General features: G+C 40.2%; 2 protein-coding genes across 7 annotated transcripts in view; both read left to right on the plus strand.

The window, feature by feature from the left end:
* Positions 1–16625, plus strand: part of ADAP2 (ArfGAP with dual PH domains 2) — a 123011-nt gene that overhangs the window by 39303 nt on the left and 67083 nt on the right. The gene's annotated exons all lie outside the window — the stretch shown is intronic.
* ATAD5 (ATPase family AAA domain containing 5) overlaps positions 1–16625 on the plus strand; it is a 57987-nt gene that overhangs the window by 39179 nt on the left and 2183 nt on the right. Inside the window, exons 16-21 of the mRNA XM_066263288.1 lie at positions 742–875; positions 1342–1435; positions 5115–5179; positions 10820–11000; positions 13789–13970; positions 15342–16195. Coding sequence (XP_066119385.1) covers positions 742–875; positions 1342–1435; positions 5115–5179; positions 10820–11000; positions 13789–13970; positions 15342–16195 — 1510 coding nt within the window. The remainder of the gene's footprint in view (positions 1–741; positions 876–1341; positions 1436–5114; positions 5180–10819; positions 11001–13788; positions 13971–15341; positions 16196–16625) is intronic.

The raw sequence follows: 16625 nt of genomic DNA on the forward strand, positions 1-16625 counted from the left end.
TAAAATTAAAAGCCTGACCAGGCGGTGGCGCAGTGGATAGAGCGTTGAACTGGGATGCAGAGGACCCAGGTTCGAGACCCCGAGGTCGCCAGCTTGAGTGCGGGCTCATCTAGTTGGAGCAAAAGCTCACTAGCTTGGACCCAAGGTCACTGGCTCAAGCAAGGGGTTGCTTGGTCTGCTGAAGGCCCGTGGTCAAGGCACATATGAGAAAGCAATCAATGAACAACTAAGGTGTTGCAATGCGCAATGAAAAACTAATGATTGATGCTTCTCATCTCTCCATTCCTGTCTGTCTGTCCCTGTCTATACCTCTCTCTGACTCACTCTGTCTCTGTAAAAAATAACTAAATAAATAAATAAACTTCAGCTATGCTGAAGGTCCTACATTTAGGAGTTTTGATATTTTGTTTCAGTTTTTTTTCCTTTGTTTTGTTTGTTTGTGTTTTAGATTTTATTTTTATTGATTTTACAGAGTAGGAAGAGAGAAAAGTATCAACTTAAGTTACTTCACTTTGGTTGTTCATTGCTTACTTGTTGTATATACCCTGAGCCGGGCAAGCACAAGGTTTCGAACTGGTGACCTCAACATTCTGAATTGACGATTTATCCACTCTGCCACCGCAGGCCAGACTTTTGTTTCAGTTTTGATAGGGGATTTCAGTTTGAGCATATTCTGTGGAACTATCCAGTATTCTATTAAAAATTGATGTGATATAAAATATTAATATTTTATTTATGCAGGAATCAAAAATTTTTTTGAACAGAAACAAATTATTCAGACTAAATCTACAAACACAACCAAGTCAAATGTCAAAGAATTTGGAGCTGAGGAATCCAACAGGAAAAATGCAACTTCTCTAATTCTTTTTGAAGAGGTAGGCCTGCGGAGGTATACATTTGTGATATCTCATGATAAAAACTTATTCTAAAGGTTACCATATATGTTACTGTAAATTATTGTAAAATAACCAAGAAAGTCAGAAATACTTACATGTAACTATTTGAAATGAAAACAAGTGAAACTGTCAACCATAGAAGAATTTTTCATGAAGAGGATTAATGCAATCCAGGACTATTAATTTTTTTTAATGATTTTGAAATTATTCTGAGTCATACTTATTCAGTTTTGGGTGACTGCATTTCTTTGCTTATAATGTTTGATAATATTTTCACTCTTTCTAATGTAAGACAGTGTAAGATTTTAGCATGGGCTTAATTCATACTGTTCATAAATTTAAAAATTTTATCTCTAACAGACATTTTTATCTACTATATACATAACAGATATTCAGTAAGTATATTGTTACTCAGTGCATTAATATTTTAATAAATGGTTCTTAGGTCGATGTAATTTTTGAAGAAGATGCTGGGTTTTTGAACGCAGTCAAAACTTTCATGGCAACAACTAAAAGACCTGTAATCCTTACTACAAGTGGTAGGTAACACTGTTTACATCTAATTTGGTTAAAATATTTTGAAAAGCTTCTAATGTTAGTTAGAAATATTTCTTTAAAAGTCTGCTAGTGGCCCTGGCCGGTTGGCTCAGTGGTGGAGCGTTGGCCTGGCGAGGGGAAGTCCCGGGTTCGATTCCTGGCCAGGGCACACAGGAGAGGCGCCCATTTGTTTCTCCACCCCTCCCCTCTCCTTCCTCTGTCTCTCTCTTCCCCTCCTGCAGCCGAGGCTCCATTGGAGCAAAGATGGCCCGGGCGCTGAGGATGGCTCCATGGCCTCTGCCCCAGGTGCTAGAGTGGCTCTGGTCGCAACAGAGCAACGCCCCGGATGAGCAGAGTGTCGCCCCCTGGTGGGTGTTCCGGGTGGATCCCAGTCGGGCGCATGTGGGAGTCTGTCTGACTGCCTCCCCGTTTCCAGCTTCGGAAAAATACAAAAAAAAAAAAAAAAAAAGTCTGCTAGTAAATTAAGTTTATTTTTCCAAAATGCTTAGGCTCCTAGATCATTTTTTAAACTAAGAATTATTCAGACCCTGACCAGTTGGCTCAGTGGTAGAGTGTGAGCCCAGCATGTGGAAATCCAGGTTTGATTCCCGGTCAGGGCACACAGGGGAAGCGCCCATCTTCTTCTCCACCCCTGCCCCACTTTCTCCCTCCCCCTCCCCCTCCCTCTCTCCCTTTCCCTCTCCCTCTCTCTCCCACTCCTCTTCGCCCTTCTTCCTCTCCCACAGCCATGGGTCGATTTGTTCAAGCACATCAGCCCATCTGCTAAGGATGGCTCTGTGGAGCCTCTGCATCAGGTGCTAAATATAGCTTGGTTGTAAGCATGGCCACAGATGGGCAGAGCATCAACCCTAGACAGGGGTTGCTGAGTGGATCCTGGTCAGGGTGCATGTGGGAGTCTGTCTCTATTTTTCCTCCTCTCACTTGTTAAAAAAAAGAAAAATTAATTAAAAATAAATAAAAAGGCCTGACCTGTGGTGGCGCAGTGGATAAAGCGTCGACCTGGAAATGCTGAGGTCGCCGGTTCTAAACCCTGGGCTTGCCTGGTCAAGGCACATATGGGAGTTGATGCTTCCAGCTCCTCCCCCCTTCTCTCTCTCTGTCTCTCTCTTCTCTCTCTCTGTCTCTCTCTCCTCTCTAAAAATGAATAAATTAAAAAAATTAAAGAAAAAATAAAAGAATTATTCAAATTTGCAGTTGGCATCCTTGAGCAATTTCTTTTTTTTTTTCATAGAGACAGGCAGATAGGGACAGACAGACAGAAAAGGAGAGAGATGAGAAGCATCAATTCTTTGTTGCAGCACCTTAGTTGATCATTGATTGCTTTCTCATAAGTGCCTTGATGGAGGGGGGGCAACAGCAGAGTGAGTGACCCTTTGCTCAAGCCAGCGACTTTGGCGTTTTTTTTACTTGATCCTTTGCGTCCCAGTCCAATGCTCTATCCACTGTGCCACTGCTTGGTCAGGCAGCCTTGAGCAATTATAAAATTAATATATCACCTTGCGAATAGCAATTACTTTCAAAATGGGTACTCCTTTGAATCACTTTGTTGGGTTTTAGATATTTAGGAAGCTGACACTAGCCTAGAATATAGTTAGAAAGATGTATGGATAGCCAGTGACGGGTTTTTTTGTTTGTTTGTTTGTTTTTTGTATTTTTCTGAAGCTGGAAACGGGGAGAGACAGTCAGACAGACTCCCGCATGCGCCCGACCGGGATCCACCCGGCACACCCACCAGGGGCAACGCTCTGCCCACCAGGGGGCGATGCTCTGCCCCTCCGTGGCGTCACTCTGCCGCGACCAGAGCCACTCTAGCGCCTGGGGCAGAGGCCAAGGAGCCATCCCCAGCGCCTGGGCCGTCCTTGCTCCAATGGAGCCTTGGCTGCGGGAGGGGAAGAGAGAGACAGAGAGGAAGGAGGGGGTGGGGGTGGAGAAGCAAATGGGCGCTTCTCCTATGTGCCCTGGCCGGGAATCGAACCTGGGTCTCCCGCATGCCAGGCCGACGTTCTACTGCTGAGCCAACTGGCCAGGGCTGGTGACGGGGTTTTGATAGGGAAAATAACAGATTTTTGTCTTAGCCTCTTCCTCATACCTATAATTAGATTATCAAATCTCATTTACTGGTCAAAAATTGTTTTTTTGTGTGTGTGACAGAGACAGAGACGGATAGGAACAGACAGACAGGGAGGGAGAGAGATGAGAAGCAACAATTCTTTGTTGCAGCACCTTAGTTGATCATCGATTGCTTTCTCATATGTGCCTTGTCCCAGTGGGCTACAGCAGATTGAGTGACCCCCTTGCTTATGCCAGCGACCTTGGGCTCAAGCTGGTGAGCCTTGCTGAAATCCGATGAGCCCACGCTCAAGCTGGCAACCTCGGGGTTTCAAACCTGGGTCCTCCACGTCTCAGTCCAACGCTCAATCCACTGCGCCACTGCCTGTTCAGGCCGGTCAAAAATTCTTATGGAACCCAACCTTTCTGCAGCTTCTTAATACTGAATTTAGCCATTCCTTAATCACTGATAACACTTCCATATCGATCATTGTATATTTTAGCTCAAGTATCCTGTCATCAGCCTAATAATTGGTCTACTTTCCTAATAATTAGCATTCAGTGTTTAATTTTAAAACTTACATAACTTCTTTCATTATAAATATTGTATTATAATATTGTTCTCTAATATTTTTCATTGCAAATATTTAGTATGATGGCCTGGCCAGTTATCTTACTTGGTTAGAGCTTCATCCTGATACACTAAGCTTATGGGTTTGATCCCCAGTCAAACCAATGAATGCACATTAAAGAATCAACCAATGAATGCATAAATAAGTGGAACAACAAATCAATGTTTCTCTCTCTCTCTCTCCCTTTCTCCCTTCCTCTCTCTAAAATCAATAAATATTTAAAAATTCAATAGTAATATCTCTGCTGTGGATTTTCATAGGAAAATATGTTCATGTTAGACTTCATTTACAAATTAATGGCCCATTTGACAGTGATTATAATATAAAGATATTGATAAAAATCACTGTAATCACAAGTTAAATGGTAGTTTAATTAAGAAATCATAGCTAGCCCTGGCCGGTTGGCTCAGCGGTAGAGCATCGGCCTAGCGTGCGGAGGACCCAGGTTCGATTCCTGGCCAGGGCACATAGGAGAAGCGCCCATTTGCTTCTCCACCCCTCCGCCGCGCTTTCCTCTCTGTCTCTCTCTTCCCCTCCCGCAGCCAAGGCTCCATTGGAGCAAAGATGGCCCGGGCGCTGGGCATGGCTCTGTGGCCTCTGCCTCAGGCGCTAGAGTGGCTCTGGTCGCAATATGGCGACGCCCAGGATGGGCAGAGCATCGCCCCCTGGTGGGCAGAGCGTTGCCCCTGGTGGGCGTGCCGGGTGGATCCCGGTCGGGCGCATGCGGGAGTCTGTCTGACTGTCTCTCCCTGTTTCCAGCTTCAGAAAAATGAAAAAAAAAAAAAAAAAAAAAAAAAGAAATCATAGCTACTTTAGGTCAAGATATAAATTTAAATTTCTTTTAATTTAATTTTTTTGTATACTTTTCATGATACTTCATTTTTATTGCTGATGAAATACAGAATATTTTCATAGAAAAAGTATTAACTAAAAAATAATTTATTTGTCTTCCTGGTAAAAATAAATTTTTTTTCTGTAGATCCAGCATTTAGTTTAATGTTTGACGGCTGCTTTGAAGAAATTAATTTCAGCACTCCTTCACTGGTGAGTGTGTGTGTTGATGACTATAAATTATATATCACAGTTATTTAAGTGATGGTTTATTAAGATAGTTATAATTTTAAAATGTGGTTTCTAAGGGATATGTTAAAATTTTTTAGTTTTATGAAACTTTTAGTTATATTTATTTTTTATTTAAAAATATTTTTCACCTGACCTGTGGTCGCACAGTGAATAGAGTATCGAGCTCAGCATTCCAGTTGAGCACTTTATCCACTGTGCCACCACAGACCAGGCAATAAATAAAATTCTTACTAGATTCCAATTTCATTAAGATATTTTTATAGTAACAGTGCTTTATTAAGATGAAATTTACATACAGTTAACATGCTCATAGGTACAATTTGATAAATATTAATATATGTAAATTTTCTTGTAACCATCACCTAGATGAAAATACAGATCATTTCTATCACATCCAAAAGTTCCCATGAGCTCTTTTGTTTGTTTGTTTGTTTGTAAGTGAGAGGAGGGGAGATAGAGAGACAGACTCCCACATGTGCTCCTATCCAGATCTACCAGGCAACCCCGTCTGGGCCTATGCTTGAATCAGCTGAGCTATCCTTAGTGCCTGAGACCAATGCTAGGACCAACTGAGCAAGCTGTCCTCAGCCCCTGGGGCTGATGCTTGAACTGGAGCCACTGGCTCTGAGAGTGCCGAGAGGGGGGAGGAGAGAAGCAGATGGTTTCTCACGTGTGCCCTGACTGGGAACTTGGGACGTCCCCACGCTCGGCCTGACTATCTATCCACTGAGCCAACCTACAAGGGCCCGCCCCCATGAGCTCTTTTAAAAAAGTCATGATACTCCCTCAACAGAAGTAACCACTATTCTAATATGTATTGTTTAATATTTGTTGTTTAATTCTGAAATTTCAAGTAATAGGAAACATTGTGTCCTTTTCTATCTGGTTTCTTTCACTTAACATTATGTGTTTTAGGGTTATCCAGGCTGTTTTGTCAGTGGAATTGTTGAGTCATCTGTATTATGATATTTGTTTAAATTTTAAAGAATCTGCCAAATAGATCATCATTGCATGAGGATTTTGTCAGCTGTTGAGGTCTTTTTCTTTTTTTTTTTTTTTTTTTACTGAGACAGAGAGTCAGAGAGAGGGATAGACAGGAACGGAGAGATGAGAAGCATCAATCATTAGTTTTTTGTTGTGCATTGCGACACCTTAGTTGTTCATTGATTGATTTCTCATATGTGCCTTGACCGTGGGCCTTCATCAGACTGAGTAACCCCTTGCTCAAGCTAGCGACCTTGGGTCCAAGCTGTTGAGCTTTTGCTCTAACCAGGTGAGCCCATACTCAAGCTGGTGACCTCGGGGTCTCGAACCTGGGTCCCAGTCCGACGCTGTATCCACTGTGCCACTGCCTGGTCAGGCTGTTGAGGTCTTTGTAACTTCTGTCATGATAGTAGTGTCCATGTGTCTGTGTTTGCATGTTTTCTTTTGTTAGTTTTTTCAAAGTAATTCATATACATTAAAATTTACTCACTTTAAATGTATGGTTCAATGAATTTTGGCAAATGTGGAATATGTCCAGCAAAAACATAGTATTTTCATTACCTCAGAAAGTTCCCTCATGCCCTCTTGCATTTGTCTTTCACTAAATTTTGCCTATAGAATTTTATGTAAATAAAATCTTATAATATGTATTTTTTATTTAGTTTCTTTTACATAACGTAATGCTCTTTCAGGTTATGTTACCTGTGCCAGTTCTTTCCCTTTTATTAATGAGCAGTATTCCATTATATGGCTATACTGCACATATATGAAGACGTGTTGTAATATTCGCCTGTTCATAGACATTTGGGTTGTTTACAGGTAAACTATTATAAATAAAGGTGCTATGAATAATTACATTAAAGTCTTTGGGCATATATTTCTATTTCTTTTACTTAAATACTTAATGTGATATTTTTGATCCAATTGCCATTATATAGCCTGACAAACTATTTTCTGAAGTTTTCCAATGATTTGCATTCCCACCAGCAGTGTATGGGAGTGCGTTGGTTTTCACATACTCACCAGAAGTCAGAATTACCCGTTTATTTTACTTCATCCATATTAATAATTACGTATTGGTATCTCATGTTTTTAATTTGCATTTCCTTAATGACATGATGTTGAGCATCTTTTTTTTTTTTTTTTTTTTTGTATTTTTCTGAAGCTGGAAACGGGGAGAGACAGTCAGACAGACTCCCACATGCACCTGACTGGGATCCACCCGGCATGCCCACCATGGGGCGACGCTCTGCCCACCAGGGGGTGATGCTCTGCCCCTCTGGGGCGTCGCTCTGCCAAGACCAGAGCCACTCTAGCGCCTGGGGCAGAGGCCAAGGAGCATCCCCAGCGCCCGGGCCATCTTTGCTCCAATGGAGCCTCGGCTGCGGGAGGGGAAGAGAGAGACAGAGAGGAAGGAGAGGGGGAGGGGTGGAGAGGCAGATGGGCTCCTCTCCTGTGTGCCCTGGCTGGGAATCGAACCCGGGACCCCTGCACGCCAGGCTGACGCTCTACCACTGAGCCAACTGGCCAGGGCCTGTTGAGCATCTTTTCATGTGTCCATTTGTCATTTTATATTTCTTTTTTGGTGAAATATCTGTTCAACTCTTTGACCATTTTTTATATCAGTTGTCTTCTTATGGACTTCCAACAGTTCTTTTTATATTCTGGACATAAGTTTGTATTGAGTATGTGGTTTGTAAATGTTTTCTTTCAGTTTGTGGCTTACCTTTTTATTTTTTTAATTTTTGTTTGTTTGTTTGTTTGTTTTTAAAGAGACAGAGAGTCAGAGAGAGGGATAGATAGGGACAGGCAGACAGGACCGGATAGAGATGAGAAGCATCAATCATCAGTTTTTTGTTGTGACACCTTAGTTGTTCATCGATTCCTTTCTTATATGTGCCTTGACCGTGGGGCTACAGCAGACTGAGTAACCCCTTGCTTGAGCCAGTGACCTTGGGTCCAAGCTGGTGAGCTGTGATCAAACCAGATGAGCCTGCACTCAAGCTGGTGACCTCGGGGTCTCAACCTGGGTCTTCTGCATCCCAGTTCAACGCTCTTATCTACTGCGCCACCACCTGGTCAGGCATTTTTTTAAATTTTAAAGAGTAAAAATATTTTAATTTTAATGAAGTTCAGTTTACCAAATTTTTCTTTTATGGTTCATGGGTTTTGTATCCTACTTGGAAAAATCTTTACCAAACCCAGCCTTACAAAGATTTTTTTTTGTCATAGAAGGTTTGTAGTTTTTGCTCTGGCTGGTTGGCTTAGTGTGGAGTGTCAGCCCAGTGTGTGGATGTCCTGGGTTTAATTCTTGGTCGGGGCACACAGAAGAAGCGCCCATCTTCTTCACCTCTTCCCCTCTCACTTCTTTCTCTCTCCTTCTCTCTCCCTCCCTCCCCTCCCCCTCCCTCTCTCTCCCCTTCCTGCAGCCATGGCTCAATTGGAATGAGTTGGCCCCGGGGCACTGAGGATGGCTCCATGGTCTCCACCTCGGTTGCTGAGCAATGGAGCAGTCCCCCATATGGACAGAGTATACCCCCCTCAGTGGACTTGCTGGGTAGATCCCGGTTGAGGCAGTTATGGGAGACTGTCTCTGCTTCCTCTCCTCTCTCCAAATAAAAAAATGTTTATAATTTTGACATATAGCCCTTTGATCTATTTAAAGTTTTATATGCAAAACAAGTTGAGACATGAGTCATTTGTTTACCCAATAGATATCCAATTGTTTCAGCACTGTTTGTTGGAAAGACTATCTTTCTTCCATTGAATTGCTTCCAGTTTTGTCACGAATCAATAGACTATGAGTCTTACTCTATTCTTTTTATCCATGTGAAAAATGACATCTTGATTAATGTTGCTCTTTACAAAATCTTGAAATCAAGGAGTGTAAGTCCTCCAACTTTGTTCTTTTGCAAAATTATGTTGGTTATCATGTCATTTATTTCTCTGTTAATTTTAGAAACAGAATGCCAGTTTTTCTAGTTTATTTTGGTGTTTTGATGGGAATTGCATTGACTAATCAATTTCAGAACTGGCAGTTTTACAATATTGATTCTGATTTATGAAGTTTATTTTTTAGGAGAGGGGTTTAATTTCTTTCAACAATATTTTTTTAAGCGAGAGGAGAGATGATAGTGAAACAGACTCCCACATACACCCTGACTGGGATCCACCTGGCAACCCCTGTCTTAGGCTGATGCTCAAATCAGTTGGGCTCTTTTTAGCACCTGAGACTGACACTTGGACCAACTGAGCCATCCTCAGTGCCTGGGTGATGCTCAAACCAATCGAGCCACTGGCTGCAGGAGAGGAAAAGGGAGAGGAATGGGGAGAGAAGCAGATGGTTGCTTCTCCTGTGTGCCCTGACTGGGGATTGAACCCTGGACTTCCACATGCTGGGCCAGTGCTCTACCACTGAGCCAATCAGTGAGGGCCCAGCAATGTTTTATAGTTTTAATTTATAAATCTTGCACATATTTTATTAAATTTAGTTGTTTTGATGTTGTAAGTGGTATTTTAAGATTTCAATTTTAGTTATTTATTGCTGGAATATAAAAAAAATTTACTTTTATGTATGCATTGATATAATTCTCTAATTCTGGTTTCTAAAAATTATATAATAAGTTTTTCAGTAGTATTATATATAGTATTTATATTGATACTTTAATGACTGTAAAATATTCCATCAAGTTGTACCATTATTTAATCCTAAAGGGTAGTCTCAAAGTTTAATAAAATTGTCTTTAAGGTCTACATTGTACAATCTCCATAAACATGTGCTTGCAGTTTTATATGTATATACAAGAAATAAAGGAAGTACATTGCTTTTTAACATTTTCCTTTATACAGTGTGTCCGTAAAGTCATGGTGCACTTTTGACCGGTCACAGGAAAGCAACAAAAGACGATAGAAATGTGAAATCTGCACCAAATAAAAGGAAAACTCTCAGTTTCATACCTATTCAGTACAGTTCGATGTGGGCTCACGCACAGATTTTTTAGGGCTCCTTAGGTAGCTATCCCGTATATCCTCTACAGACTCGTCACTGACTGATGGCCTACCAGAACGGAGTTTCTCCACCAAACTGCCGGTTTCCTTCAACTGCTTATCCCACTTGAGTAATATTATTCCTATGTGGTGGCACTTCATTATAAACGCGCCGGTATTCATGTTGCACTTTGGTTACAGATTCGAATTTAGCGAGCCACAGAACACACTGAACTTTCCTCTGTATCGTCCACATCTCTACTGGCATGGCCGTGGGCTGCTCCGCTGTATACACGGTGCTACGTCATCATCTGCGCATCGCACATGCTGCCACATCATCCTACAGAAACTGAGAGGGTTTTCCTTTTATTTGGTGCAGATTTCACATTTCTATCGTCTTCTGTTGCTTTCCTGAAACCGGTCAAAAGTGCACTATGACTTTACGGACACACTGTATTTTTCCAACTCAGTTTCATTCTCAATAAGCACTTATGATGGGAATTTTAGCAAAATTTGTCTTACTTTTAGACTTGTATTATTCATGTATTTCTGTGAACTCTGCAGTTGACCATATTTCTTTCCCCTCTCTCCCTCCCTCTCTTCTTTCTTCCCTGTCCCTCTCTCTCTCAGCTAAATGTTGCCAGCTACCTACAGATGATCTGCTTAACTGAGAATTTCAGAACTGATGTGAAAGACTTTGTAACACTGTTAACTGCAAATACTTGTGATATAAGAAAAAGTATCCTTTACTTACAATTTTGGATTAGAAGTGGAGGTGGATTTTTAGAAGAAAGGCCATTATCCCTTTGTCGTAAGTTGATCTGTTATAAAAGAAATTTCTGTAATGGGACCCTGTGTTAAAATTTATGCTATACCCAGATATCTGAAAGATTATAAAAATTTTGAACTTTTGGTATCATATTACTCATAAAAATAAACATACATATGTCAACTTTGTTGATGAAAAGTTTTACAAACATTAAGTGTGGGTAAATAGAATTAAACTGAACCAGAACAAATTGTTACTTATTTATTTATAAACATAGTTTCTTATATACAAATAGAATCCTATTATTTAGCAACTTCTTTTTATCACTTATTAAAAAATTGGTGACTTTTCCATATATATGTTATTTTTATATGACTTTGTTGTAAGGTCCCTGTTAACTTCTTCAGTAGTCTATAATTCTTTTTTCCCTAAGAATTTTTTCTTTTCATAAATACTTTATTTTTATTTTATTATCAATGTCTAGTCATCATTACCTTATTCAAGTCACAGACATTTATTGAGAACTTTCTCCATGCCAGGTCCTGTCTAACATGAATGAGTAAGACATGGTTCCTTCCTTGAAGAAGTTCATAGTTTGTGGTTTCCATGCTCCATAGTCATAGTTCTGTAGTTACGGGTACTACTTGGGGAAATACACATATATTTAAATAAAATCAAGGTGCAGTTCTGTTAGTTACTGCTACCGCTACCTACTTATTTAGCAAAATTAATATTTTATATATATATATCTTTCAGATATATATAGCTTTCAGATATATTATATATTTTTATATATTATATATATTATATTATATATATTAATTTATATATATATTATATATAGTTAAACAGTTTGCTTTTTTTCAATTTATTGTCAGTACTCTCTCCAGTCTTTTTCACAGCTACATGCTTTTCCACAATTGATTAGATATAACTTTTTTTTTTTTTTTTTTAAGTGAGAGAGAGGCAGAAAGAGGGACAAATAGGGACAGACAGGAAGGGAGAGAAATGAGAAGCATCATGTTTATGATCCCACACTCAAGCAAGTGACCCCGCGCTCAAGCCAGATGAGCCTTTGCTCAAGCTGGATGGGCCGGTATTCCAGCTGTCAACCTTGGGGTTTTGAACCTGGGTCCTCTGCGTCCCAGGCTGATGTTCTATATACTGCACTACCACCTGGTCAGGCAGATATAGCATAATTCGATTAGCCTTTACCTATTTAGACACATTTAAGTTATCTTTAGTTTGTCATTAAAGTATGCAATAAAGATCTTTATACATATATCTTTGAGCATGCCTGTGAGTACTTCTGTTGGAGAGAATTCTAGACATGTGATTGCTGGGCCAAAGGCTATAGAGTTTACATTTGTAAAAGGTTATGTTCCCACAAAGAATATATGATGGCTCTTTTATGTGTAACTTTGACAAAACTAGATTATCAGTCATTTTAATTTGCCAATTTAAAAGGCGAAAAATGGCCTGACCAGACAGTGGTACAGTGGATAGATTGTTGATCTGGGACACTGAGAATCCAGGTTCAAAACCCTGAAGTCACCGGCTTGAGCGCAGGCTCACCAGCTGGAGCGCGGGGTCACCGGCTTAAGCATGGGATCACAGATATGACCCCAGGGTCATTGGCCTCAGCCTAAAGGTCACTGGTTTGAAGCCTAGGGTTGCTGACTTGAGCAAGGGGTCACTGGCTCAGCTGGAGTACCCTGCTCAAGGCATGTATATGAAAGTAGTGTGCAACTACAGTGCCACAACTCCGAGTTGATGCTTCTCATCTCCTTTCCTGTCTGTCCCTCTCTCTTGTACTGCTTTCTCTCTAAAAATAAAAAGGGTGAAAAATGAACAGTATCTTTGTATTACCATGATCATGAGAAAAGTTATACATGGTTGGGTTTTTTTGTTGTGTTGTTTTTTTTGTGACAGAGACAAAGAATTTTTTTTTATGATAGAGACAGAGAAAGACAGAGAGGGACAGACAGGGAGAGAGATGAGAAGCATCAATTCTATCAATTCTTTGTTGCAGCACCTTAGTTGTTCATTGATTGCTTTTTTTTGTTTGTTTTTTTGTTTTTTATTTTTAAGAGAAACCAGAATTTAAAAAAAAAATTTTTTTTTAATTTTATTTATTCATTTTTAGAGAGGAGAGAGAGAGACAGAGAGGGAGAGAGAAGAGAGAGAGAGAGACAGAGAGAGAGAAGGGGGAGGAGCTGGAAGCATCAACTCCCATTTGTGCCTTGACCAGGCAAGCCCAGGGTTTCAAACCGGCGACCTCAGCATTTCCAGGTCAACGCTTTATCCACTGCGCCACCACAGGTCAGGCCTGATTGCTTTTTCATATGTGCCTTGACCAGAGGGCTACCACAGACTGAGTGACCCCTTGCTCGAGCCAGCAACCTTGGGCTCAAGCTGGTTAACCTTGCTCAAACCAAATGAGCCTGTGCTCAAGCTGGCAAACTCAAGGTCTCAAACCTGGTCCCAGTCCAGTCCTGCATCCATTTTACCACTGCCTGGTCAGGCAAGTTATACATGGTTTGATGAGTGTATTAGATATTTGTACAGTATTTCTTCTCTGACTTTGTTTATAATCTTTGCACTTTTTTCTGTTGGATTGTTTTGTAAGCTCATCACTACCACCTCATTTAACTTATGTATGCTAGAAATGTTTGTATTATACTCTTTATGAATTAAATACATATGTGGAGAAGAACAAAATGGAGGTATAAGATCAAAAGATGCCAAAGGATTTTAGATTTTGAATAATTGCTCGCTACAGTTTGTTAAAAATATGTATAGCTAAAGCTTTCTTTTATTAACTTTGAAGGAGGAAACAGCAGAAATGTACAGCATATTCACTCTGAAGATGGCCCTGATTCCAAAAATAACCCTAAGTATATTAAAAGGAATCCTACAGACCTTCCCAAATGTGACACTGGCTGTGTTGAGACCATGTTTGGCCTTAGGAACATTTTTTCCCCATCTGAAGATTTATTTTCATTTTTAAAGGTATTTTCAATGTCTAGTTTGGAATGTTAAATTTATGTTCCTTTTCATCTTCTCAGTCTTTCTGTCTTTTAAATATTTAAGTTAACTTACATTTGCTTATAACTTTTATAGGCTTCAGATTTCTGATTTTAACACATTCAAGCTCTGACAAATTGTGCATAGGCATTGCCCTAAATGCATGTTGTAGTATTGAGACTAGAACTTAGAGATATTTCAGATTAAAATTTTCAGAGAACAATTTTTTAAACAAATGAGCTTTTACTTACTGAATTGGGGTGTATACTGAACATTAGAGAATTCTTCAAATTAACAGTTTAAATTTATCTTTTATATATATTTTTAAAAACTTTATTTACTGATTTTCAGAGAAAGAAGAGAAAGGGTTGGGTGGAGCAGGAAGCATCAACCCATGGCAGTTACTTCCCATATGTGCCCTAACAGGGCAGTCCCAGGGTTTTAAACTGGCGACCTCAGCACTCCAGGTCAAATACTTTGCCCACTGTACCATCACAGGCCAGGCTTTTTTGTGTGTGTGTATGTGTGTGACAGAGAGAGGGACAGATAGGGACAGGCAGGCAAGGAGAGAGATGAGAAGCATCAGTTCTTCATTGTGGCTCCTTAGTTGTTCAGATTGCATTTTCATGTGTGCCTTGACGGGGGGAGGGGGCTACAGCAGAGTGAGTGACCCCTTGCTCAAGCCAGCAACCTTGGGCTTCAAGCCAGCAACCCCACACTCAAGCTGGATTAAGCCTGTGTTCAAGCTGGCAACCTTGGGGTTTCTAACCTGGGATCTCCGTGTCCCAGTCCGTCACTCTATCCATTGCGCCACCACCTGATTAGGCAGCCAGGCTATTTTTTAGATTCTTTTTTTTGGAGGGGGGGGCAGAGAGAGAGAGAGATGGATAGGAACCAACATATAGGAAGGGAGAGAAATGAAAAGTATCAATTCTTCATTTCGGTTCCTTTGTTGTTCATTGATTGCTTCCTCATATGTGCCTTGACCTGGGGGCTCCAGCTGAGCCAGTGATCCCTTGCTGAAGCCAGCAACCTTGAGCTTCAAGCCAGCGACCTTTGGGCTCCAGCCAGCAACCATGGGGTTATGTCTATGATCCCACGCTCAAGCCAGCAACGTTGGAGTTTCGAACCTGTGTCCTCTATGTCCCAGTCCAACACTCTATCCACTGCACCACTGCCTGGTCAGGCTATTTTTTAGATTCTTAATACTATTTTGATGTAATAAGAAACTGTAGGTTAATAATTTAAGAGGGGTAGTTCTTTGAAAATAGAATACAGATGACATATTTATATAGGTAGAACAATGTTTAAACTATGTATTGTTTTAACATTTCTTTACTCAAAACTGTTTTTCAGCACAAAATCAAAACAAAGGAAGAATGGCATCAGCTCATCCAGCTTCTTACAGAATTCCAAATGTGGAATGTAGATTTCTTATATAGTAATCTTGAGTTTATCCTACCATTACCTGTTGATATCATTCCAGAAACAGAAAAACTTTGTGGTTCATCAGTAAGTGTGGACACCAGTGCAGCAACAAAAAATAGGAAATGTCTTGTGAAGAAACTTTCTGGAGAGAAGTCATTGAAAAAGTCACAAAAAAAGAAACATAAGAAAAAGATGATAATTCTAGATGATAGTGACTTATTTGACACCAGCTTGAACTATGTGGATGAATTTCTTTGCTTGTGCCCTGCATCTTCTTCCTCAAATTCAGAAGAAAGCAAAGCCAAAGAAAGCAATTCAGACACAAGGAAACAAAGCAAATGTTTAGAATCTAACATCGAATCTATTTCTCGTCATAAAACACCGGCGGAAAAAAAGTGTTCTGCTCTTGTTTCTCACTGTTTAAACTCTCTCGCTGAGTTCATGGATAATATGTCCTTCTTAGATGCCCTTTTAACTGATGTAACGGGACAAAAGGAACTTGGTAAAAATGACTTTAGTTGGACAAATGGAAAGATTAAAAGTGGACTTTGTGATGAGTTTAGTCTTGAAAGCAGTGATGGATGGACTTCTCAAAGCTCTGCAGAATTAAAGGCAGCTGTAGAAGCTCTCAGTTTTACTAAATGTTCTTCCTCTCTATCACAAGCATTGGAAAACTTGAATTCTTGCAAGAAATTAGGCAGAGATCCAATGAAAGACCTTACTTTTTCTGTTTCACAAAAGCGCAACAATGTGTACTTTAGTCAGTCTGCTGCTAATTTAGAGTAAGTCTTACGTACCTTGTATTTTTTTTTATTTTTTCATAGTAAATGGTAATGGGGAAATTGCTAGGTTTTTCTTACTAACTTTGAAATAGGAGGCTTTAGTAATCATTGTAAGCCCTTGAGTCTAATAAATAATGTAGCTTCTAACGAGACAGTTAAGGAGACCAGCCTGAATGCTGGAAAGAAAACTGAGATTAGGGTGGTCTAGATTTGGGACTGTCATTCAGACAGGGAAAGGGATTTGCACTTGCTGTGGCATATAGCAGGTAGCCATTAGAGATGTTTCAGTTTGGGAGTGGTGCATGGGTTGAAAATGACACAGGAAATTAATCTGGAATCCAGTTAATCCAGTCTAGATCATAAGCAGGGTGAAACAGACCAGAAGCTCATTGTGTTTGGGATTGTTGCATTTTTTATTGGGCATTAAAAA

The sequence above is a fragment of the Saccopteryx bilineata genome, chromosome 2 (genome assembly GCF_036850765.1).
Source record: "Saccopteryx bilineata isolate mSacBil1 chromosome 2, mSacBil1_pri_phased_curated, whole genome shotgun sequence".
Lineage (NCBI taxonomy): Eukaryota > Metazoa > Chordata > Mammalia > Chiroptera > Emballonuridae > Saccopteryx > Saccopteryx bilineata.